Source organism: Temnothorax americanus, unplaced genomic scaffold (genome assembly GCF_048541705.1).
Source record: "Temnothorax americanus isolate GAGA-0224 unplaced genomic scaffold, ASM4854170v1 Scaffold5, whole genome shotgun sequence".
NCBI lineage: Eukaryota > Metazoa > Arthropoda > Insecta > Hymenoptera > Formicidae > Temnothorax > Temnothorax americanus.
In genome coordinates, this window is record NW_027509657.1 from 6,305,913 (window position 1) to 6,329,639 (window position 23,727).

Below are 23,727 nucleotides of genomic sequence, written 5' to 3' on the forward strand. Positions count from 1 at the left end.
AAATTCCGGGTGCGGATCGTGTACCACGAGAAGGGGGGTAGGTAGGATCAAATCCGTGTCTCGCAGCGTGTCGTATGCGATACATGGGTACACCTTACTCACCGATGCTCGCGGGTGATCGAAGTAGAACCACGTCGAACGCCCGTGGGAGTGTACACGCTCGTGGAATGCAGTTCTGATTTAATGAGACGTGCCACTATCTCTCGTTCTCGGTCTCGGAATCTGATTCACCGCGATTCATCGTCGATTTCGCATCCACCGATCGTCCAAATCCTCTTCGATCATTTCGTTTGTCTCGTCTTCGATTATCGTGTTCATTCGCTTTATCGCGAGAGGGATTTCTTTTTCAAGTCAGATTCCACCGACTATAAATGCACATATTGGATAACTTGCCGTCTTTCTGATTGTGGACATTCTTCTCGCGCTCTCGTCGAGATATTCGAAGGGTGAAGAGCGAATTCACGCGTCGCGAAAAAAATTTCGAGAGGGCGATGACTTTCGTCCTGATAATTGTAATGGCTCGCGGTAGAAAGATATAGGCGCATGGAATAACGTCGGGAAGAGAAAAGAGAAAAGAAACGCGATTTTAGGAGAGCGAAGGATCGAAAGGAAAGAAGAGGCGATGCGTTTCCCTATCAAAAGGTGCCGGCACCGAAGGTGCGCTGAGCATTAAAGCGACCAATGGCAATAAGTAACCGATTGCCGAGTGGCGTTGTAGGTGCGCGCAGATAATTAAAAGACGATACAATAAACTACATATCGTTGGCCGTAAAGCAGCCGGGCTGCTAAAGCCCACGGTGTGGGCCGGTACCACGAGCGATCACTTAAGCCTGGAACCCACGCAGACATCTTGTCTCACCGCCACTCTCCGGGACCCTACGGCAATAACCATAAGGCATCCTTTATTCCGACGATCGCGCTGGATCCTTTTCGCTGATCTTTGGAGAACGATGACCACGTGCGCGGCCGGCCCTTCTATAGCGCGACAAAATATCACACATGTGTGTCAATACGTTTTGAATAGAAGTGTTTCCAAGAAGTGTATCTCAATCTGGGGTGGTCCAGTTTGATTTACTTTTTTGATTATTCACCGCCTAAAGAGGCGGATAATATAACATTGGCGATTCAATGCAGCGTTTCGAGTTTGAAATTGGTTTTGAAAATTTTTTGCGGTATTTTTTGAAAGATATATAATATTAATTTTACACGAACAATCACATAAGCGCGGCAAATTTTATATTGCTAGGTCATCGATAACGATACTTCGTTTCTCCCTCCGATATTTCACAGCGAGATGATGAACAGCCAGTCGGTCAAGACGCGACTAATCGTCCGAGGAACGCCGTGTAGTGTTTAATCCGTGAATTTAATTCGCCCGCGTTGACGTTAAATCAAAAAGTGGCGAAGGGTAACAAGTAGTCGTCGCGAGATTACGACTTCGAGACACGCACGCTGTATAAGTCTCGGGGCCTGCCCCTCGTACTTCGAACGTTGTTCGACGTTCGTTACGGCGAATTTATCATTGACGTCTTGCTCCCGACAACGTTCTCTGGTCGAGGAGGAATCTTTACGCGAAATGAGCTCCGCGCATTATGGAATAGACGGCATTTATTTATCGTCGTAGAGTGTGTTTCTCGGAGCCGTTCTTCCGCCTCGTCGTCTCAAAGATTCCTCAGGAGACGACGTAACGTGAAAATTTCACTTTCAGATTTGTCGGACGTCCCGGAGAATCTGCCGTTGCCAGCGCCGGGCTCGGAAAGTCCTCCCCAGGCCCTGAACTACTCGCAGATAGCCTCGGCGGCGGTCGCCGTATCTCAGAGCGCCCAGGACCCCTCGGTCTCGAGTACGGAAACCCTGCTGAGGAATATCCAGGGTTTGCTCAAGGTCGCGGCCGACAACGCGAGGCAGCAGGAGAGGCAAATCAACTACGAGAAAGGTCAGTGGCAGGGCTTTCTTAAGACACTTGAGGGCGCTCTCCACAATTTCATTATCTTCCAGCTCTCCCAGAACCACATTAAGAGGCATTAGTCCCTGTCCCGTCGACGAGACCCGCCACTCCTTCCCCCCTCCTGCTCCTCGTGCCTCTCTCTTCCGTTCTTTATCCAGCCTCATCTACCGCGTCGTCTCCCTCTCACGCTTCAATCTTTGCGCTTGACTTGCTTGTACCGCGTTAAGACCATGGATACGTGAAATGAGAATGATAATAGTCGGGGAGAGCTGGACATCCGAAAGTAAAGACCTGTAAAGTAAAAGCGCATGATGACGAATATCGTATATACACAAATAATATTATACATCTTGCTTTTTATCTTAATGTTAATTTTTAACGTACACCTCGATACTATTATTTATTGACGCTTTTCTTTTTGCGCAAAGTGTTTCAATCTGTGCGTTGACGTGCGCATAGAGCATAGGATATTTATAACGTATTATTATTACGAAATTTTCTTAAATCGATACATTGAGCAATTCTTCGAGCGACGACGCAAGATAATGATTCACGGAAATATTTTGCGCAAGAAGCAGCGTGATCCTCCCCGGTGAGATATCGCTCGCAAAAAAACGTCATCTCCGGCGTGTTAGGATTAAATTTAAGTGTCGCCATTGCCGTAGCTGTAGCCGTGGATAGAGTTTGTACCGTAGATTGGTTACGATGAATGTAGGCAAGACCCATTAAGAAAGAGTCGGCGCGGCGCGAGATGACGTGCAGCATACGACTTCTTTCTCATTAACGCGCGTGATAAATCGGCCGGCGTTATTATTAAATATGTTCGTCGCGAGATCTCGGAACGCCGGACGAGAAGAGAAGAGAAAAAAGAGGAAAGAAAGGGGTCGGCGCACGGAATCGTTTCTCACGGTATCGAAGTTGCTTCGGGACTGAGGCGAACTTAACTTAACGACATAACAGACATCTCGATGTAAATCGTCACAAGCCGTTTATTCGATATCGATCGAGTGTCGTCGCGATTTGATTGCAGCGACGATTGGCAGGGAATCGCGTTACGATGGAAACGATGATAACGCGTAAGTGGCACAATATATGTACGCATGTATTTCTATATTAATATATGCTATCAATGCGTAAGTAAATGAGTTGCCATTGTATAGTCGTTAGTTGTTACTGATAGTATGTGATAGTTGTATTATCGAAGGTATATATTGTTAACTTGCGAACTGTAACTGTAAGGGATTTCATGAATATCTCGTGGATGAAATTGTGGAGAATGTACGAATAAAAAGCGCTACGTAAAACGACACGCAACGTCAAGTTGATTTCAGCCGAGCGATCGCAGTTCTTCGGCGTAATATTGGTGAATCACGTAATGAAAAAAAAAGAAAGAAAAAAAACACGATGATATTCCCATACGAAATCCAGTTCTTGGAGCAATCATCCAATTTCGCTCGTAAACTGTCATCGATCGGCTGTACATCCGCTTCTATTTTAACAACATGCCACCATCGATTATTATCAAAGTACTCGCGTCACAGATTTGACGTCGGTTTAACGTCGTCTAGAGTACAATAGTCATATTGCAAGAGATCGTACTTGACGTTTCTCATCGGGTACATTTTTCTTCTAAAATTATAACGTTATTAAGCGACGCTTCATGTCAGATACGAAATCGAACTGCCACATTTTTAGCGCCAATTGTAGTCTCGGCGCGCATTATTGGCGATTGTCAGATCGGCTTGGAAAGACTGACCGACGAGGACGTATCGCAATCCTCAGCGGGACGGGCGGGCTCTCGACGTACGAGCGTTTCTTATCTACGTTTTCGCAGGTTTTAAGTGGCGGATGCCCATAAACGCGCCGATCCGATATCCAACCGCGTCGGGGCCGGAGTCGCGCGTCCCAGCGGCGCGTTAAATAAATTCCAAGCGAAACGTAACCCCGGGACTTTAATTACCCATTAGCCGATACAAAGTGTCATTTTCAGAGCCGTTAACTAATGCGTTTTGCCGGCCTTAACGTTAGGAATGCCGGGCATCGCGACCTCGGCGGCGGCAGCGGCGGTGCTTAAGCAGCTCCCCGCGGTTGCATGTGCCCGCCGACTCGCAGGAGAAGGCGGTTAGATCCTCGAAGCTGGGGAGATCCGATAAAAAGAAATCGACGACGCTCCCATGGCCGATGCCCCCTCGTCGCGCTCCCTCGCCCCCCGTCGCCACTCTCACCGTTCACCGCCACCCTCGCGACACACGGCGACTTAACGAACAGTTCTCGACAACCGTGCCTTCCTCGCTGCGAAGTGCGCACGAGCACGATCCACTTGTATAATTCGTGCTTTTCTTTCGGCGTTCTCGACTACATCCCGCTAACGATATCGCCAATGTGGGTTTCCGTTAAACGCGAGCGATGCAACGCCGGAACATGTCGTGCTAACGAGCGAAAGAATATAGTACACAATATATTTTTTAGCTTTTTTTTATTATAGATATTATTAATGTCGATTTGGTAAAGATCTTTCAACTTATTCTTTGTCATGCATTGTGCTTTCGTATCGGTAGTCCGTGATTCATTCATCATGCTATGAGTGATCGATATCGCGATCGAGGGGTCGGTCTCTTTTCCAATCCACAACTCCTTGGTCGACCCAGTAAGCGCGTGGATTTTAATAAGAAGAGACACGTTCGGTCGAGCGGTCGAGAAGCAGACTCGCGGGCACCGGACACGTGAACGCTAACGAGTTCATTTGGCGCGCGTTGCGACGTTAAGCTCGGAATGCGCGGCGGTTATTGCTGGTCAGCTTAACAGATTTTGCGCGCGCGTTCGACGCGAAGATCTCCATGCAGCGCGAGTCGATCGACAGGCCGGGAAAGAGGGAGGAGGAGGTGGAGGATAAAGGGTGCTGTTGCGGTATAGAGAAAGGAAAGAAAAAAAGAAGAGCGGCGGCAGTCAACGACGACGACGACGACGACGACGGCAACGACTACGACAACGACGAGAGCGGCAGGAACGGGGCAGGGCCGTGAGGGAAGTAGTCGGAAAGAGAGTAAGAGAGGCCCGATTTAATACTCGAACGAGCCAGCAGCTCGTTTTACACCAGATGGTTTTACATACGGCCACTATCGTGTTACGAACCTTCAGCCATGGGTGCATCCGTATCTCCGTCGGCACGAGATCCGAGCGCCTTCGTACGTGCGTCTCTCGCGCACACGCACGCGGATGCACACGCGAGCACACGCGTACCGCGCCTTGGCCCGTCGGTTTTAAGCCAATCCGGACCGGGATGCCTTCGATGTGGAATATTATCGATATTATTCGTCTTTGTCAGCCTCTCACGCGACCGCTCGTACCGTAAGGGGATTGAGGGTTCGTTCGTCGTTGCAGTCCTAAAAAGAGCGAGACGCGAGAGTCGTGACGTTCTCGCAGGCACGTCGAAGATCTGAAAACTTTATTTCTTTATTTATCCTCTCTTACGTCGCGGTTCGGGTTTCGTAAACGCGCTAGTACATCGTGAGACGTAACGTAGATTTTATTATTAAAAAGATACATTAGGCAATATTTAAGACAGAATACATGGATAGAATCAGAAATGCTTGAAAGCGATCGAGAACAGCTAAATTTTTTTAGCGACTGATCAAGAAATATTTTATAGATTATTGATATTTAATATTTTTCTTCGCGATTTTTTCAATCAAATTTTCGAGTTTTTTCTTACGGCTGTAATCCAGTCTGTCAATAGACGTAAGCTAGGAGAAATATCAGCTCGCGAAACGTTTTCTCGCGCGGCTTAGCGCGTTGTTTTCCCTTCAAATAAAAAAGATAACTGCGACGTGAGGTCCTACCCGAAAAAAGAAATAATTTTAACGATCCCGCCTTCTTTTTACCAAGGACGCGCGATATTCTCATTTATCGTTCAAATATTTGCTCGTTACGCGTGAGGCGCGCACGCATCCCGACAGCCAAGAAGGAGCGTTTCGAGAAAAAGAGGCGACCATCTCTCTCTCCCGTTGTCGCCGGTAAGTTACATGCCGCACGAAGGACAATATGAGCCCGCCTGGCCGGCGAGGAGCCAGCGAGCGCGGCAGCGAGGCTACTATCTTCGATCCTCGACGAGATAAGGAAAACGTAGGAGCCACGGCGGGACCAACGGCGAGGATTATGTGTGGTGCATCGTGGTGTCTGGCGCGCGGGCCCCACGGGGCCCTCCCGGTTAAGGCTCCTCGAGCGCGGAATATAAAGAGGGGATTGAGTTGTAGCCGCGAGTGGAGGATCTTATGTAGATTCCTTGTAGATCGTGCACCCGATTCGATCGCGATCGGTTCTCAGTGCCCGGTACCGGGTTAATTAAAATTGTAGGAGCCCCAACGTCTCTTTCACTCTCTGTCTCTTTCTTCTTTTCTTTCTTCTCTCAGCGAAACTCTCCTGTCCCGTGCCACTGCCTCTTTGTGTCTTTTCGTCTCTCTCTCTCTCTTTCTTTCTTTCTCCCCCTCTTTTTCTCTCTCTCTTTGTCCGCTCTATTCTCCGCCACTTTCCTCGACGCCGCGAGCGACGTCTCCCCGCTTTCTTTGTATCTCGCGGCTTCTTTTTTTCTCCGTCCTCTCCTCGTTCCACAGTTGCTGCAAACGCGGCGCGACCGCATCTCTCGCTACATAAACTCCTGCGATTTTCGGCCGCCGCTGCTTGGGAGGCTGCTCACGTGAAATCCTATTACCGCGAGCGACGATGCGGCACGACGGAAGAGGTGGGATGTGGTCGTTGGGGACCGGTCCCATCGAGTAGGTGTCTGCGTTACGAATGGAACACGAATTACCGACGCCGTTGTCGTGGTACATAGAGATACAAACGAGACGAGATCGTTTCCCGCGCTGATCGGTACGGCATCGCGATTGAGAGCCATTACAGTCACGCAAGCAATGTCGTCAATCACGAATTCCCCGATTATCGGTGACGCTTCAAGGCTACGGTAGTACTACAACTTAAGACTTTCAGAACTGCAAGGGAAATATATTGTACTTTCAAAACCGCGAAGTGATAAATATATGTCAAATAAAATGCATTTGTATCTCTTTGCCGGTGGGACACGACAAGCTCTCTTCAACTCTCTTGGCAGGTGAGACGGGGGTGGCAGACGTAAATATTTCGCAGTGCAAACAAAAACGTTGATACAAACGTCCCGAACGTGAACTTTCGAGACGTTCGAGTGCCGGTGGTTGCCTTCTCTCCGCTCGCGGTTGAATGCAGACTGATTGATTTATGCTTAACCCTGCCAACCGGCGACCCTCCTACCCTTCTCTCTTCCTCGTGCATGGAGAGATAGGTTAGCTTAACCGAGGTTATCTCTATATCGCCCGGCGAGCAGCCATTATCGCGCAAACTATGTACGCACATATCGGCGGCACGCTTGTTTTTTTCTTCCCCCCTCGTACTCTCTTTATTTTCCACCTTCTCGTTCCCCATCTGCCTTATCTCGTACACGAATCAATAAGCGATCGAGTACTCCTTCGCTATTTCTTTTCTACGTTACAGAATTAATTAATTAATTAAGTTTAAGTTTTTTTTCCTTTTCTCGCTGTAAACGGTCGTTGCGCAGAATGGCATTACATAGCACGATAAATCTAGAAATCGCCGCTTTTACGGCATCTTTTCATTTCTCGTCTCAGCGGTTTTTTTTATTGCCGTCGACTGTTTGCTTTAATTAGCGACAGGAGGAAGGGAGGAAGGTATTGTCTTAGATTTAATTAAGAGTGGAATCGGTTTATTGACCTCCGGACTAGCCCTCCTTTGAACGGCCGCGACGCATCTCGGGGAATCGTTATATGGTGGCGCTTAGCAATAAATAGCTGGCACTTTTATTGCCCTGTGAGGAGAGAGCAAAAGAAACCTGCTGATCTTTCCGCAGGTAGAAGGTGGAACAAAAGAGGCGCACGCCTGTACCGCGCGCGTACTGTAAACAGTTTAGTTTTCAAATTTTAAACGCCACGACGCCACAGGAGATGCACCCGAAAGGGAGAGAGAAAGAGGAAGACAAGAGAGCGGGGCCTCTCTACGCCATTAAATATTTTCCACACGATGTATGTATAATATTACGTGTAACATAGGTGTATGTTTATACGCATATCCGAGAAGAGCGCGCGGTGCCAGACCAGAACAACTTCCTCTGCATACATCAATTACGCCTCTCGCGGTTCCCATTATTAGCCGCCTATAATTTATTACTTTCCACCTTAATAAGCATAATAATTCCCATGCTATTCTTCGTGCCGCTTCGTATAGCCGCCACGATGGTGATGGTTGTGCTCACTCTTTCTCTCTTTCTCTCTCTCTCTCGCGTTGTACATATATATATATATATATATATATATATATATATATATATCTTTGTATATAAGTATATCCTATTTAAAAGAGAAGGCCATAAGTGTGCTCGCACAGTGCCTGTACGTGCCAACGTCTACGTTGGGCCCGACCTCTGACCCAGAGACAATCGTTAAGGTAGCGTATTGGGCTGGCATGCTTGGACTACAGATATTTAATTACCTCCGGAGCGGAACCGAGCTGGGTCCCTGTCGAGGAATTGCCAATGCTGAAGGCGCTAAGGCCAAGCCGAATAGAACGAACGGAATGATCGTTCAACGAAGGAAAACAATATTGCAAAAACCGACCAGCGGAATCGTAACTCTCGACTCCTTGTATCTTCGTTCTGCATAACTTCCACTTGCTAGCGTGGTAACAGGACTGGCGGGGGGAAGGATACGGTTTCTTGTTAGGCCCGACCGACTTGACCGTGTATGCTTTTTGGGTATCCTCCCGGGTATCGGAACTACCAGCGCAACCACCCTCCCGGGGCGCGCGACACGGGCTTCTACAACTGCGTTTATAACTCAGAAGCCCGGTCTTAGCATCGACTACAAATTGTCGAAGGATGATTTAACCGTCCATTATAGGACATTTCAGGACCCCAATTTTTTATGCATCTCTTATTAATTATCATTATTTTGTTTCATGAAATATCAATATTTTATCATTTTCTGTATATTGTGCTTTTACGCAAAGTAATTTTCTTAAAAATCGAATGTTTCCTGGTAACTTCTATTGGAATCTTATTTTTTGGCGCGCGCGAGTTGGAGTACCGTCCGCAATATTCACAAGAATGGTGCCTCTAATGAGACTTCTTGCTCAGGTCAGGGTGGACTTCGTTGTTACTCGTAAATCGCAAGAAAACGCGAAGCCGGACGTAGGGAACAACATACGCATGTGCACACGGTGAGAGGTATATGCGAAAGATACTCCGTACGAGAAAAAGGAGAGTAAAAATCGCGGGGACAATACGATGTCGCCGGCCGGTGCGCATCGCGGATGTCCGATGCGTTCCCACCTGGGGAACCGAGCCGGAGAACACCGGTGGATTGTCAATTAAAGAAAGCGCAGGAGGAGGGAACCGAGTTCGTATTCCCGGCATAAGCCACCAACGCAAAAAGAATCGAAGAAGGGAAGAATAAACGGTCTGCGGTCTGTAATGCGCACGAGAGATGTGCTCCGAGCGAGCTCCAAACGAGCACGGGAGATGCGGAAGGCTTTGGAGGAGAAGGAGGCGGTAGCGAAGAAGCAGAGAGAAACGGAGAGGAAAGAATTTCAGGGAGAAGGGGCCCCGATGGTGTTAGGGAGGCTAATAAATTATGCCTAACACGGGGAACAACTAGTTGATTATTTATTTAACAATAAAAGGAGCCACGCGGGCCCTCCTCGCTCTTAGACCGACCGCGCTTCTTCTTCTTGCCGGTGTGCAAATAAGTTTCGCGTCACCGACTCCGCGTTCGTTTCGCCACGGATATCTATGTTTGTTTAGCGGGGAAATAACTTTATTTTAATGATGTCCTAAATAACGCTAAATCCGACTCTTTCCCGAGTGCGCAGACAGGATAAGCGGTCATTTAGAAGCTTATTCTTTTCAACGTTTGTAGATCGTGCGGATGGCAACGATACGAGATTCGTTGGAAAAATTTTCTCAAACTTCAATCTCGGAAAAGATTTCACTTCTGCGTGGAAAAAAGGTACGAGGTACAAACGATAAACTGCGCGATGTTTTCACTGAGCGGTGGTGTCACTTAAATCCCGGATTTAACGATCGCGAGGAGACATCGATCCCGGTACTCGTTGCACCAGCCGCGCCGCCCGCCACCTTGTACAGCGCGAACGTCTCTGAATTAAGTAACAAAATGGCCGTTTGTACATACACGAGGGAACGGTCAAGAAGAGTTTCTCCGCGAAGAGAAATCTTTGTCTCTGGTAATTTCGCATCGACGAGGATTATAAACCGAGAATTTATGGCGTCTCTCGATGCTGCGCGGTGGGACTCGCGAGGAGGACAAGGGCGGGAAACAAACGCAGTGCGACCGAGACTCCTCTTATGCCGTTACCATCCGGTTGGTTCGCGACTTTGTTTCACTGTGTGGTGAATTTTATTGCCTTCGGTATTTAAATGTTATCGGGAGAAAGAGGAGAAGAAGGAGAAGAGAAGAAGAAAGAGCGCAACACGTTTCTCCCTTGCGCGCCTTCTCTTCCCCGAATCGTTCCGATACCGCGCGATAACGATCGAAATTAATTACGCTCCCGGTGGCGTAATTTCAGCGTAATTCCGGCGTCGCGTACACGCACGCATCGCGCATTATCGCAATTTTCGTACGTATTTCCGTACGTGTTCAGACGTCGCACGGAATCGCCACGCGGTGATGTAAATTAACTCGCCGTGTTTTCCGCGGAATTAAATTAAAGCCGCTTCCGGATCGAGCTCGCGCGGATAAGATCACTGACATCGAGGAAAAAAGAAGATAGAGATTAATTACGAAGGAAATGTCGCGACGTCGCCACCGCGGTATCGACGTGGCGTAACGCTGAAAATAAAACGCGACGGAGGCACGACGACAGCTCGGACGAGGAAGAAGCGAGGCCGGGTAGACCGGAATTAAAAAAAAAGAGGAACTTGACCTACCGCAGTTTTAACTACCGTTCAATTATATAGTTTGCTTTCGGGTCGTCGCGCGGGCGAATAAAGCGTGTAATTTACCGACAATAAAAGGGCAGTAGTAACGGCCGCTCGTGAGACAAGTACATGGAGAAGGGGAACGCTGTCTGTGTCGTTAACGACGTCGTTTATTGCCACGAGGAACGAATATTTTGTTGCAACTCGACGAAGCGACAAAGCGTTTCGATTCGCGGCGCGGCGAAATCGCGCGGAGTCGCGCCTAGAGGAGCGAGAGCGAGGCGGTTAGGGCGCGCGAGGGCACGTTTTACTGCCCGCCGAGTTTCGATAAAAGTATAATATAAGAGAACCGGATGCGCGAGAGGAAGAGAAAAAAAGAGAGGAAAGGGAATGAGAGAACGAGCTTTCGGACTAAACGTTTTAATACTATCGCGTCGCGAAAATGTCGTTGGACGCTTTTTTTCCCCGCATCCTGACGCGATAATTGGATTTCGAAACGACGCTTTCCCCCTCCCCCCTCGTCAGTTAATGCGTATAATCGTGGATAATGCGAGCGATAATCCGTACCTACGACGCTAATTTTCTTGCGTGACATCGGCGAGGGATTAGACAAGGATCGAGGCGCGGACTTAAGTGTGACGAGCACATAACGGAGAGATATGTAACTCGCGTGCGTTAACTTGTACCCTCTTCCTTTTCTCTCCTAATCTCTCTCTATCGTTGCGTCGATCTGTATGTATTTAATTATTAATTTACTAATTGAGCGGTTCCGCGCTTCGCATTAGGAACTATATCAGTTCCATCTCTTTGGCTGAAGTCGAGTGCCGCTTACTCGAATCGACGCACATAGTTTGGCTAGTATGTGTTGGTGCATCTAAAAAAAAAAATAAATAAACAACTTCCGACACTGTCGTGTCCATAAAGATGGTATCAGCGCGTAGGTGCTGAGCCACTCGGTGATGTCTTATTATACATTGGGCGGTTATTTACGATCGTACCGCGGAAAGAAAGGTAAGACGTGGAAGGAGACGAAAAAAGTACTGGCTGTCGAAATATACGTGTCCCCTGCTTCCCTTCCGATTTTAATATTTTCGTAGCGATTAATTTTTACTTTCAAGAGAGTTGAGAAGAAAAAAAAAGAGAGAGAGGTGTACTCATGTTTGTACAATATTAAAAATGATTAATTACCATTCTGGGACGTTAATCTTGGATATTTCCTATCGCTTTCTAAATTACGATCATATTTGCAGTAGAAATAAGGGGATAAAGAGACACGGCTCGAAGTTAAATGTCATTGATGTAATTGGTGAATGCGACATCAATGAAACTAATAACACGTAGGACTGTAATATAATTTTAAATTACACCTGCCCGTACAGGGGCAGTTTTAACGCCACGTGGTAAGTCCGCGCCGCACTTACCAACTTTTTATTGACGCATTCGCATTTGAAAAACGCTGCGAGGAGTCCTTTCAATATTTGTTTTTCCCTCTCGTGCCGTGCCGGCTCGTGCAACCTGTCGAGATAACGAGCGGGCAACGACAATCTTAATGATAATTTTATACCGGGAATTATTACCCGGTCGTAATAAGCGGACACTCGATTATATGTAGGTGCGCCTCGAAGCGCGTCACCGCGCGCCGCGTCGCGTCGTCCCCGTCGTGTTCGCAACTCCGAGTGTGTTGTACGAAGATGAAGATAGCCAGAGCGAATTCATTAGAACGATTGTTAATTACGGTCTCGAGTGACACGCGGGAGTTGATCGGTGAGAAAGGGAAGAAGCGAGGAGGGAACGACAGCTGTCTCTCGCGCGGGGTGAAAGAACCGGAGGAGAGAGGTGGGCCCCGATTTTTACAACTTGTGCCGTTTCCGGCGCACGCGATACGCCACCGCGTGCAAACTGAGCCGGACGAGCGTGCGTCAAATCAATAAATCAGAAGAATTAAGAACAAGAATGAGCTTTCTCGCTCACCGGTTCCGGGGCCCGCCGAAAAACGTGGGGTCCGTTGCAAGGAGGGAAAGAAGGGCGGCGATACCTCCCGTATAAATCGGTACGTCGTTATCGTAACGACGAAATCGCCGATCTGATTAAATTGTATATCCACGCTCTCGGTAATTAAGCGGTGGGTTAGGAAGCGGAAGGTGCGCGCTCTCGTTAAGGTATCTGCATCTTCTCTTTATCTCTTTCTCTCTCTCTGTAGGTCGTTAAAGAATTATAATATTATTCAATAAACTGTGGAAAGAATCTTCGCTACGTTCGTACTGCCGAAGGTTTTACGATCACGAGCCATTAATGTCTTCGCGCTGCGCATGGCTGCATCGGCATGCACGCGCAGACAGTCAGACAGTCGTAATAATGATAAAGATCCAGCTATGTGACAGAGTACGGAGTACGTCGTCGGTCTCTTATCGCAGAAAGAGAAGAAAGGAAACGATCAACGGGTTTAGTTGTTATTCGGACGTATGCATTTTCTTCTTGTTACTAATTTAGCTTAAGGGTCACTAATGTCTTAAAAATGCAGGAAAAGCGTTGAGAGCGTTTTGTTCATTCTTTTCAATAAAATCTTTCTTGCTTTTTTTTACGAGTTAGTCGCACTAATTACATTCTTGTCTGACTCTTAAAGATAAATTACAAAGTTTTCATGTTAAAATATTTAAGGAAACTAGCTTGTTTCACTTTATAACTAAACGTTCGTTATCGGTCTAATATCAACAGAGCTCTTGGATCGATAAAGTTTGAAGCTCTCTTGTTCGCATGTAACTCGAATGTGCAATAATTCCATCGGATATCCCGTAGGATCTATCCACGAGGGAGAGGGCGAGAATGGGATTATCTCGAAACGCGAAAACGCTCTTCGGCATATCTCTCCGCGCGAGACTTCGGGCGAAGAGAACTTTAGCGTCGAGGTATGCCGTACGACGAGATATCGATTGCTACACGATCGGCTTGTAAGACTTAATGGAAATCATTCGGGCGTTTTTTAATTGCCCGGACATCAATGGACGTTTTTATTGATAAGAAGTATTCTTATTTTATCGAATTTATTTATTAAATTTAAATAGAAAAGTATATGACATTACTGTTATTTTACTACATGAATATTCCGAATGCTGGCGGACACAAAAGAAAGTATATATAGATACTCTTTAGCTTTCAAATTTTATAGTAAATAAGACGAATTTTATTCTTTTTTATGATTTTGTGTCACAAAATACAATTTTGCATTGCCGTCAATTGCAACATAGTTCAAATAAAATTATATGGTAAATTCTTTAATTATTATGAATTAAAAATAAAGATAAACGTTTGACACGTTTTACGAGGATAATTTTCTTCTGAACAATTCCGAGTAGGCGATAAATCGCGGCGCAAAACTGATTCGCCGTTCGTGCGAAAATAATCGGCGGAGGAGAGGCGGCTCTGCGTCCCCGATAAGACGAGACAAGAACCTTCGATAATCTGCCAATGAAGCTGTGGGCAAGAAACCCGACGCCCACCTACGTGCGCCGGCAGTTTTAGTGCGTACCGAACTCGAAGACCTAGCTGCTGCGATCTAATCCTATTTTCGTTAGATCCGTTAATGGTTAATGGGAGGCAAAGTGGTCAGCGACCGGAACAATGGCTAAGTCCGTCTTAAATCCCGCAGGAGGAGGGAAACCCTTGTAGCCCCCTTAGCCAAGGACCGTAATCCGCATGGGATAACTATTGGCTGCGCTGTTGCTTCGGCGAGGCCAAGTCAAACTGTGCCGAGTGTGCGCGAAAGTTTTAATTATTATCGACAACCTGGCATTCTGTAAATATCGAGCGATAGGATGTGCTTATTTCGTGGAAGCACGGGGGAGATTGAATAACCGTGTGCACGGTTAATATGAACGTAACTGGAACAGTGCGTTTCGTTAACTAAAAGTATGTATATGTAAGTATACGGAATTTAATTACAATAATTTTTGCAATTATAATAACGATCTGAGTTTCGATTATAACATTCTTTCGGGAGATCGCGGAGAACACGGAGATATCGTTAACATTGGTTCGACAATTGAAATTCAGCGGGAGGGGTATCTCTCGCGAAGGACCCGTGCCCGGAGGACAAACTAACTTGCCGGGGTATATACTTAATCATTATTCGGCTGTAATATGTAAGGGTAGAAACAACAATATTCTCGTTTCTAGCAGCTCGGCGCCCCCGCAGTGCCCCCGCGTCTCGCGGCGGATCTTCGCGTAGGCAAATAGTGCAATCGGGATTAATGAGGATTAGGGTGGGAAATTTATGAAATTCGAGTTCGCTTTGGCCGGCGACGGGCTCCAGGCTCCCTTTGAGAAACGCGAAACGACCGCGAAAGCGATCTCGAGAGAACGCGCGTATGCAATTAAGAGAAAGAGAGACGTGAGAAAGAGAGACATTTTATCGCGAGGGAAACTTTTCGAGGGAAAACTTTCTTCGGAAGAATCACGAAGGATACGCGAAAACCATACTACCGCGTGTGGATACCGCGATGCAAATAAGAGAATGCCAGACGCGCGCGATCCCCGGGGCTGTAAATTACCGAAATAATCCGGCGGTTAATTTCTGCCCGCGCTTTATTACCGCTCTTGATCCGTTAAAATTAAATTCATAAATACCCGCCGATTTCGCGCGCGGTCTCGAGATCCCGGTCCCCCGATCTTCTTCCGTGTATTTTCGTTTGTAGATACTTCATTCACCCGTGAAAGCGTTTCGCGACGCGTCCTCGACATTAGATGTTTCGAATAGGTCGCGAGAAGAAAAGACTGGTTGTTTCGTAGGCGCTAGGCGGGGCTTGTATATACGAGGGAGAGTGAGTTGTAACACGAAAACTACATTATACTATTCAAACGATTGCGGGCCGCGCCGGGCAAGTTGACATTGTTGTTTCTGAGGGTCGCCTTAGGGCCTTGCGAATATCTTAGCGTCGAAGTGTACGCAGCTACGTAGAGATACATACATACATTCGCCATGAATACGTGTGTACGTGTATATTTATATGTATGCACACATAATATCTGTGCTTGTGCGTGACTGTGTGTACACCACGTCGTGGTACAAGCCCTCGGGGGTTGTGAACGCTATACCGCAGCCTCTCTCGTCTTCCTGCGACCGTATATACTAATCAATAACCATGAATCGCTCCGGTAACATTGCCATGCACGTTCCGTTGCACCGTTATTGTTACTACGCGAGTGCTCGCGCCACCGTGAAAATTATTATCGCCAACGATCCTAGGTCCACTCGAGCCCGTTCGCGATATCGTTCGCCGTCCGGCGAGAAACTCGTAAATCGTGATGAGCGCGGCTCTCGGAAATATATCTGCCACTAATACCGTCGAACCTCGTGACCGAGAAATGCATGTGAACATGTGCATATAAAAGCGTAAGCGACAAAAAAGATTTAAGGCCTATTTAACAAACTTGGGATGATTCAGCAACAATTAATGTAGAAATGTAGAATATAATCCGTTTGCTGCTTATATTTCTCCGTACGTCAGACTCGGCAACGAAATTGACCGACGGACAGCTTCTCGTCATTAATTACCATCTATCTGTCGTGGTTAAAGCGATCTCGCCCGCAGCGGTGAAGAAAGCGCGCGTAGGGCAGAATCCTGTTTCGCAAGCGGCTGAATACGGCCGCTAAAATTAAAGATATAATTCTCGGTTTATGAGCCGGGTCGCGATTAGGGCTCGTCTAATTGACATAAGAATGATAGAACGGGCCGGGCTTTTATAACCGAACGGTGCGGCGCGGCGCGGTGGAATCATTTCCTTACGAGGAAAGCGAGTAAAGCGCTTTTCACCACGGCTAATATTAATCCCTGCAATTTTAATGCTCACGACCCCGCAGCCAAATTTCAATAAGGTCGCTCCTCCCCCTCGGCGAGGAGCGCCCGGGCTCTCGCATAATTGATTTCCAGTTTTTTTTTTCCATCGCGACAAACTTTTCCAGCCATCCCTCGATGAGACTTGCGCTTTGTGCTGTAAAAAAAAAACCGTAAGATCTGAGAAAAGGTGTTTTGCACATGGCGTAGTATCTGCCTCTAGGCGAAAAGTAATTTGGACGATGCGATGTAGCGACATTGAATACAGATATGCTTTTAAGTTGTATCGTACATACCAATTGCAAGAGAGTTTTGTTAAAAATTGATTTTTCAGCTTTGTTTTTGAACATGAAACCATTCACGAAGCGTAGCACGCGACGATGAGAGAAACAGGAGCCGATATGTTCTCTCGAGATATTTCTTCGCGGCATAGATTTGAGAGGCGTTTTCGCGAGTGAGAGAAAGATAAGCGAGCGAACGGAGTAATCGTTAAAGCATCTCGGAATCAAGTCGATCCGGCATAAGCCTCGGGGTGGATGCAAGGGCTGGTGTTTCGTCGACGCGGATCTCTAATAAAGTTCAATTATCCCCGGAAACGTTTGAGAGAGAGCGGGACCGAGGGGGCGGGAGGGGAAAGGCAGAATGTAGAAGATACGGGAAAGGGAGTAACGCGGGGCGGGATGGAAGGTACCCAGGGCCGTCGAGAGAAAGAGAAACCGGGAGAGATGATAATCTAAACGATCGCAAAGTGGGCTGCAGAAACGCGCCGAAATTGGCAATAACAGGGTGGCGAGGGGATAACGGGGGATCGGGGGGGGGACAGGAGGGAGAGGGGAAGGAACACAGCGCGCGGCGTATATACCATGGGGCCCCGGCGCGAACTTCCTATTCTGGTTAGCATTCAAATTGAATCTTCGTGGCGGCCGGTCGTGAAGAGTTACCGCCGTTAATGGACCTCGCAAACGCTCTCAAATTGCTGGCAGACTGCTGAGACGACGCGGCCCTACCTAATCTACCGGCTTGATTCTCTGTCAGGGTTCGTCTGTCTCTCTCTCTCTCTTTTTCTCTTTTTCTCCCGTCACTGCTTCGGTCTGAACGTATGTCGCGTAACTTTTTGGATTCTCCACGAGAACCAGGGTCGGGAAATAATTGCTGCTAATGCGACGGTAGCGTATACACGAACCTGCAAAAGAGTCTTTTAAAAGCTTGCGAAATGCGATAAGCGGATTAAACGTTGTTTCGAATTTTATTAAACTTCCTCGATGAGGTATGAAAATGGATACAGATCGAAATAAATAAAATCATTGTCAAATTGTGTCTCAAATTTATGTTCAATTTTATGTACTTATTTCAATTTACAACGTATAATTTCTTGTTAACAGCGTAGCGAAAAATCTGCAAATCGTCCAGCGAGCTAGCGTGCGTTACGAGCTACGTGGCTCATTGCCCACCAATGTAATTCGAGAAGCAAGCGAGCCAGAGGAAAAAGAGAGAGAGAGAGAGAGAGAGAGGGGGAGCCTCTTCCGCCGCCTTACTTTTCTTCCGTTAAATCGAATTAGCTTGCTTGAGTTAGAGCCCGGAAACGTTTTACCGTGTTACCAGTCTAAAAAATAATTTCGCGACCCTCTAACTCCAAGAGGGCGGAATTTTTCCAAGTTCAAGCTTTTTAATTCGAGACCATCATTTACACATTCACGCGCACTTTAATTTTCTCATTTATATGCTTGCGCTTACCTCAGCACGTCACGTTTCAGCCACGAGAGTGACTGAAAACTGGTCACCGCATGGCGCACAGGTTTCTTAGTACCGTTCAACGAGTTTCTGGACTCGTCTTAACGACCCTCTAGCAGAGATTCGAAATGGCTAATTTAGCGCGGTGGCTCCCACGGGAACGGGGGAGTTCCGCAAGTCGGAGACGGAGATATAGAGGCGAGGGGGGGAAGTCGTACACGAGACGAGAAACATGGACTAAGCAGGTGGAAGCGGGGAGACGGCGGGGTAGGGGGATGGAGACTCCATGTCTTAATATAATTCTATTAGAGGTAACTATGCGAGCTCTGGTCTGCCCATCGCCATTGGATTTAATCACGAACTCAGCCAACCGTGCGATATTCTCTCCCCGCAGCACCTCTCGGACGATGGCAGGTGGATAGCGGGGAGAAAAGATGGGTAGATGGATGGGAGACACTCTTATTGTCAAGTTAACCGCCGACTATAGTCGGCTATAGCTGATCTTCAAATCCTTCGCGTTCCCAGAATTTACGGTTAGAGAGCTTGGTCCTCTTCTTGACGAGGTCTCCTCGAGAAGATGAGACCATTTCTAGTAATTATTCATGGAGGATGGAGACACTTGGTTGTCTTAAGCATCTTCGCGCGAGCTAGGTAACCGAGCAATTAAAACTAACGATAGGGGAAGCGAGAACTTAAGTCAGAAACTGAATGAAGAACCGCCCTTTGCATCCCTGGAGCGGGTTCACACTCTCTGGGGGAGAGTGCACGAGAACGTTTAAATAAATTTCCATTATCTTGCGTGTGTTACAGCCGAGTTGAAAATGGACGTTCTCCGAGAGCGAGAGGTCAAGGACAGTCTAGAGCGGCAGCTACAGGACGAGCAGAAGGTGCGAGGTGAGTACAAGAGTACAAAGATCCTTACCTGGTCGAGATCGCGAGAGGAGGTGCGTCCTTCTTCGAAGCATCGAATCGAGACGATCGGTTTATCCGAGTTTACAAGTGGCATCCAACCCGCTTCGCGTCTCTCGTACGGTGCAGCTTTGAGAAAATTGACTTGGCCGGCAAACAACGCATTGACGGGGGCCCGAGAGCGCGCAATCCGCGACACACGGTAATCTCACGGGCGTGCATCGAGCGCCTCGGGCGGGTTTTTGAAGCCGAGGCTTAAATCGCCGATAAATCAAGAAGCCGTAGAGGTCTCGCGCTATAAAATCTCGGCTCGCGTCCGTCCGTCCGTCCATCGATTTCTGCGTATTGTATTATTCCACGTTGGGGGTCTCTCGCCTTAACCAACCCGCACCCCCCGTAACGTTCCCTTTACCTACTTTAGGGTTGCCCCCGACTCGCGGCGTCTTCTAGGCATCTGTACATCTAATGGAAGGCAGGGATCGGACCGAAGATCGCGATTGCCTAACCGAGCTCGTATCAGATGTCAAATGGTAATAGAATAGTTACCGTTGCGTGCTCGTTATCCGTTTCCCTTTAACTCACGCGCTCAATCCCGCGCAATTATTCTTGGCCCTTCGTCGAAGTTCTATCTGGTGTGATTTCCCATTCATTTTCATTAATTTTCCTGTAATTCTGTAGCGCGTAATTCTGTACCAGCGCATCAACAAAAACGAAAATCTCGCAAGTGCCATTTGTTATAAAAGCCAAACGTGTTATTGGGCGCGATGAAATATCGAACGGATAGATGAGAGGGGTATATGGATAACTCTCAATTTACGCGATTAATGCGTTACCTGTAACCCACCATGTAAATTCGAATTTGCGTAAATCAAAAGCTGACATAAGATGAGAGTGTACATTATATTATATTGTGAAATTGCTGTCGCTTTAATCGAAAATTTTGATCACTCGTTTTTCATTTTCTCCATTTTTCCACGCGTCAGATGCGTATAGATTCGGAATGACTTCAAAATACGCGAACGGGAGGGGGATGAGAGGGAGGAGAGGGTACCATACCGGGGGATCAGAACTGGATCTTCGGTTCCAGCTTGCAGATATAATATCGCGGATTTTCGAGGCTCGACAATGTCGACGTCTCTCGTCTGACGTGACAACAATGCGAGACTCGATAAATATGTAAAAGTCGGGAAGAACGGCCACGCCATTCGCGGCTTTACGAAACGCGACGTGCTATTCTATTCAAGAATAACGAGTGAAATGGTCTTTTGGTAACTGGCGTAACCGCACGCCTCAGGAAAATCGTGCAATTAAAATATTGCTCAGTGAAACGCACGTGATATAAAATTTTTTTCTAGAGGCTTTTTCAAGAGGCAAAAAAAAATTAATATATTTGACATGCAATTCCTTACGACGACGTCCGAAATGACTCACAGTTCGACCGAGACTGAATTTTTGATAAACACGAGACGAATGTTATAGACGCGAATGCGTTTCAGTCGATTCTCAGGAAAAACGACTCGGCGAGGCCAGGCCCTCGCGGTAACACGAGCCTGTGACAACAGCAGTCCATTAGTCAACCAGCTCGGTGTCAATACATGAATATGACAGCCAGTCTCACGGAATATCCTATCCACCCCCTCTCTCTCTCTCTCTCTCTCTTTCTCTCTTTCTCTCTTTCTCTCTTTCTCTCGGCGTCATCTTCCATCCCCTGCTGCTTCGTCCTTCCGACCGTAACGTCAAGCGAGACCATTACTCGCCCTATGATATCGCAAATATAGTAAATAGTCCGCCCGCATTGTGCGGCCTATCGATAACTTTATCCGTGCGAACGATGTATGCGTTCTGCGCGCGTGTTTCGCACGCGTACGACATTACCTTATCACTTAAATGGCGATGCGACGTGATCCTCGTGTATTACTGATTTATATTTTAATAATACTTTAGATGAAACTCTTCCTCGAAATATTTTTTCCCAAAAAATATCTTCTACTTATTTCCCCATATTTTGGAGACGAGTGTATCTTCCAACATGTATTAACGTCACGTCGAAATTTTGCCGAGACTCGAGAGATGAAAAAAATTCCTTTCGTAAAAAATAATAGTTCGTTAAGAGAAGCCCTCGGTGTAATTTCGTCTCTCTGCTCAGGGCGGGTCTCGTGGCGCGGTCGCGAGAGGTAAGGCGATACGTAATTTCGTGCGCGTATATAGCAGCTCGCGGCTTGCAGGATTCTAAGATGATTGATGACCGGCCAGTCCCACAGATATTTACGCAGGCACTTCGTAAGACTTCCTCCTCTCATTCGACTAATGACCGTCTTGTAAGAGATACCGTGTCAACCTTTACCGTCTGCCGGCCGACGACGACGACGACGCCGACGACGACGACCTCGCAGCGCTTTAACGAGGGCGTATCCGTCGGCAGTTTTTCCGATCGAGTACCCCGCTGCTGCACACCCCTTTTTCCCGCAGAACGGCGCACGATGCACACGTGCGCGAACCTTCCTTGCTAAGCCATCCGGCTTGGGGTTTAAAATACCAGGACAGCAGCCCACGCGCGCGCATTCGCTTGGGTTTGCCAGGTAAACAGGTAAACTCTGTGCGTCAATAATAAAAACGTATAACGAGTTCAAAAATTTGCGATAAAGTGTACAACGTTAATTAGGAGCCAATGTCAATTTCAAAAAAAATTGCCATTTCGTGGAAATAAATGTCTTATCAATTGCCCATTATTACGAGAGACGAGTGTTAACGACGTCGAAGGAAGCTCCGCTAAACGCAATTCTATGGGCAATTTGTGCGACAGAATCGAAATCGTACGCGATACAGCAGCGACGTGTCGAAGGGGGAGAAAGCAGCGTTATTAGCCCGTTTAAAGCCCCGCTTGGCATTTCGGTAAAGGTTGAAATCTTCGGCCTCCCGCTGGGTGGGTGGGTCGTATTATCTTAGCAGGGGTTGCGAGAAATCCGGCTTCCTTCCTCGGTGGTATCGCGACGGCGCGGCGAGGGGGTTGCCGGAGTTGGATGCGCGACTTTGTCGACGGCGAACAATAAGATGACCTTTCGCAGCTGGTGAATGCACAGCGTCTCGTAATTCTGAATAGAATACACGAAAGAGCAACGACCTTCGCGTTGAACTTCATTTTTACTCAATTCTCCGTAAAAATTATAATTAGAAAATTCATGACCATAAGCGTTATTTCCAAGTTTAAGTGCTTAAAAAAATACGATTCGTTGAAAATATTGAAGTTTTTACATCAGTGCTGATTCATGACGAAAACGATAATGATATGCGAATACTTTGTTCGTTTTTTTTATTCACTGTGCATAAATGTCGTATGATTATAAAACGCAGGAACAGGAATGGCGTCACTGTTTCATCATTTTTTTCCATGTAACTGGACCATATGAGGAAGTATTGTACGCTTATGAAGTTTCCCACGTTCTTCTGCTGCTTATGCAAACGCGGAAGATCGCATTTAGACTTCGCGTTCAGATTCTTACGGAACCGGGCTCCGGCCAAGTACGGCGAACTTGGTACTTACGGACGGGTGTCCGTGCTAATATTAATATTAGTATTGAAACGATACGCGCGAACGGACGAAAGAATAACAAACACGACGGAAAGAAACGCGTAACCGCTTCTGGATCCGATCCGCTGGCGGATATTCTGGCCGAGCACATATCGCGCCATCGAATTAACGAACGACGACATTTCACGCAAAAGCAAAAAGCTCTCGACACGCGTAAACCTTCCGAACCGCGGTAGCCTGGGAACCGACAGCTGCCTTTGCCGCCGGTTTACACGGAGCTGCGGCCTCTCTGTAATTAGCCGAGCCGTTTGTCGCGAGACCCGTCGAGAGGAACACCCTTTTCAAGCCCTCCTCCCACATCACATCCCTCTCGCGGCAATCTATTATACGCGAGTAGCGTTGTTAACTATACCTTAAGTTGTGCCGCGAGATTTTCCGAGCAAAGAAAAGGCTCCGCGCGTGATCGTTGTTCCATCAATCGTGTAGCGTTACGCGAAGCACGTTTATCGATTGCCTTTGGCACTTTGCGAATAAATGAGAAACAAGATTTATCTATTGAAGGAGTAAAGAAATTATAGACAGACGTAGCATGAGTATTATTTCGTAGATGGATACGTCTTTGCAGTAATTCGCCGGTGACGCGCGCGACGGCGAAGTAGTTATCTCTAATGACAAACATTACGCTCAATCGTATCCGGTTACAGTTATGGGACACGCTCGATCGAACGAGCGTCGCGTCGCGCGGCTCTGATGCGAAATTAATCTCTCCGGTGAAAAAGTAACTGTAACGACCTGCCGACGC

The 23,727-nt window shown here is 47.3% G+C and overlaps 1 protein-coding gene across 3 annotated transcripts in view; it reads left to right on the forward strand.

The window, feature by feature from the left end:
- Dac (dachshund family transcription factor) overlaps positions 1–23,727 on the forward strand; it is a 182,777-nt gene that overhangs the window by 118,495 nt on the left and 40,555 nt on the right. For all 3 annotated transcript variants that reach the window (XM_077417621.1, XM_077417618.1, XM_077417620.1), the window contains exons 7-8: positions 1,709–1,936; positions 19,298–19,381. In XM_077417621.1, the coding sequence (XP_077273747.1) occupies positions 1,709–1,936; positions 19,298–19,381 (312 nt within the window). The remainder of the gene's footprint in view (positions 1–1,708; positions 1,937–19,297; positions 19,382–23,727) is intronic.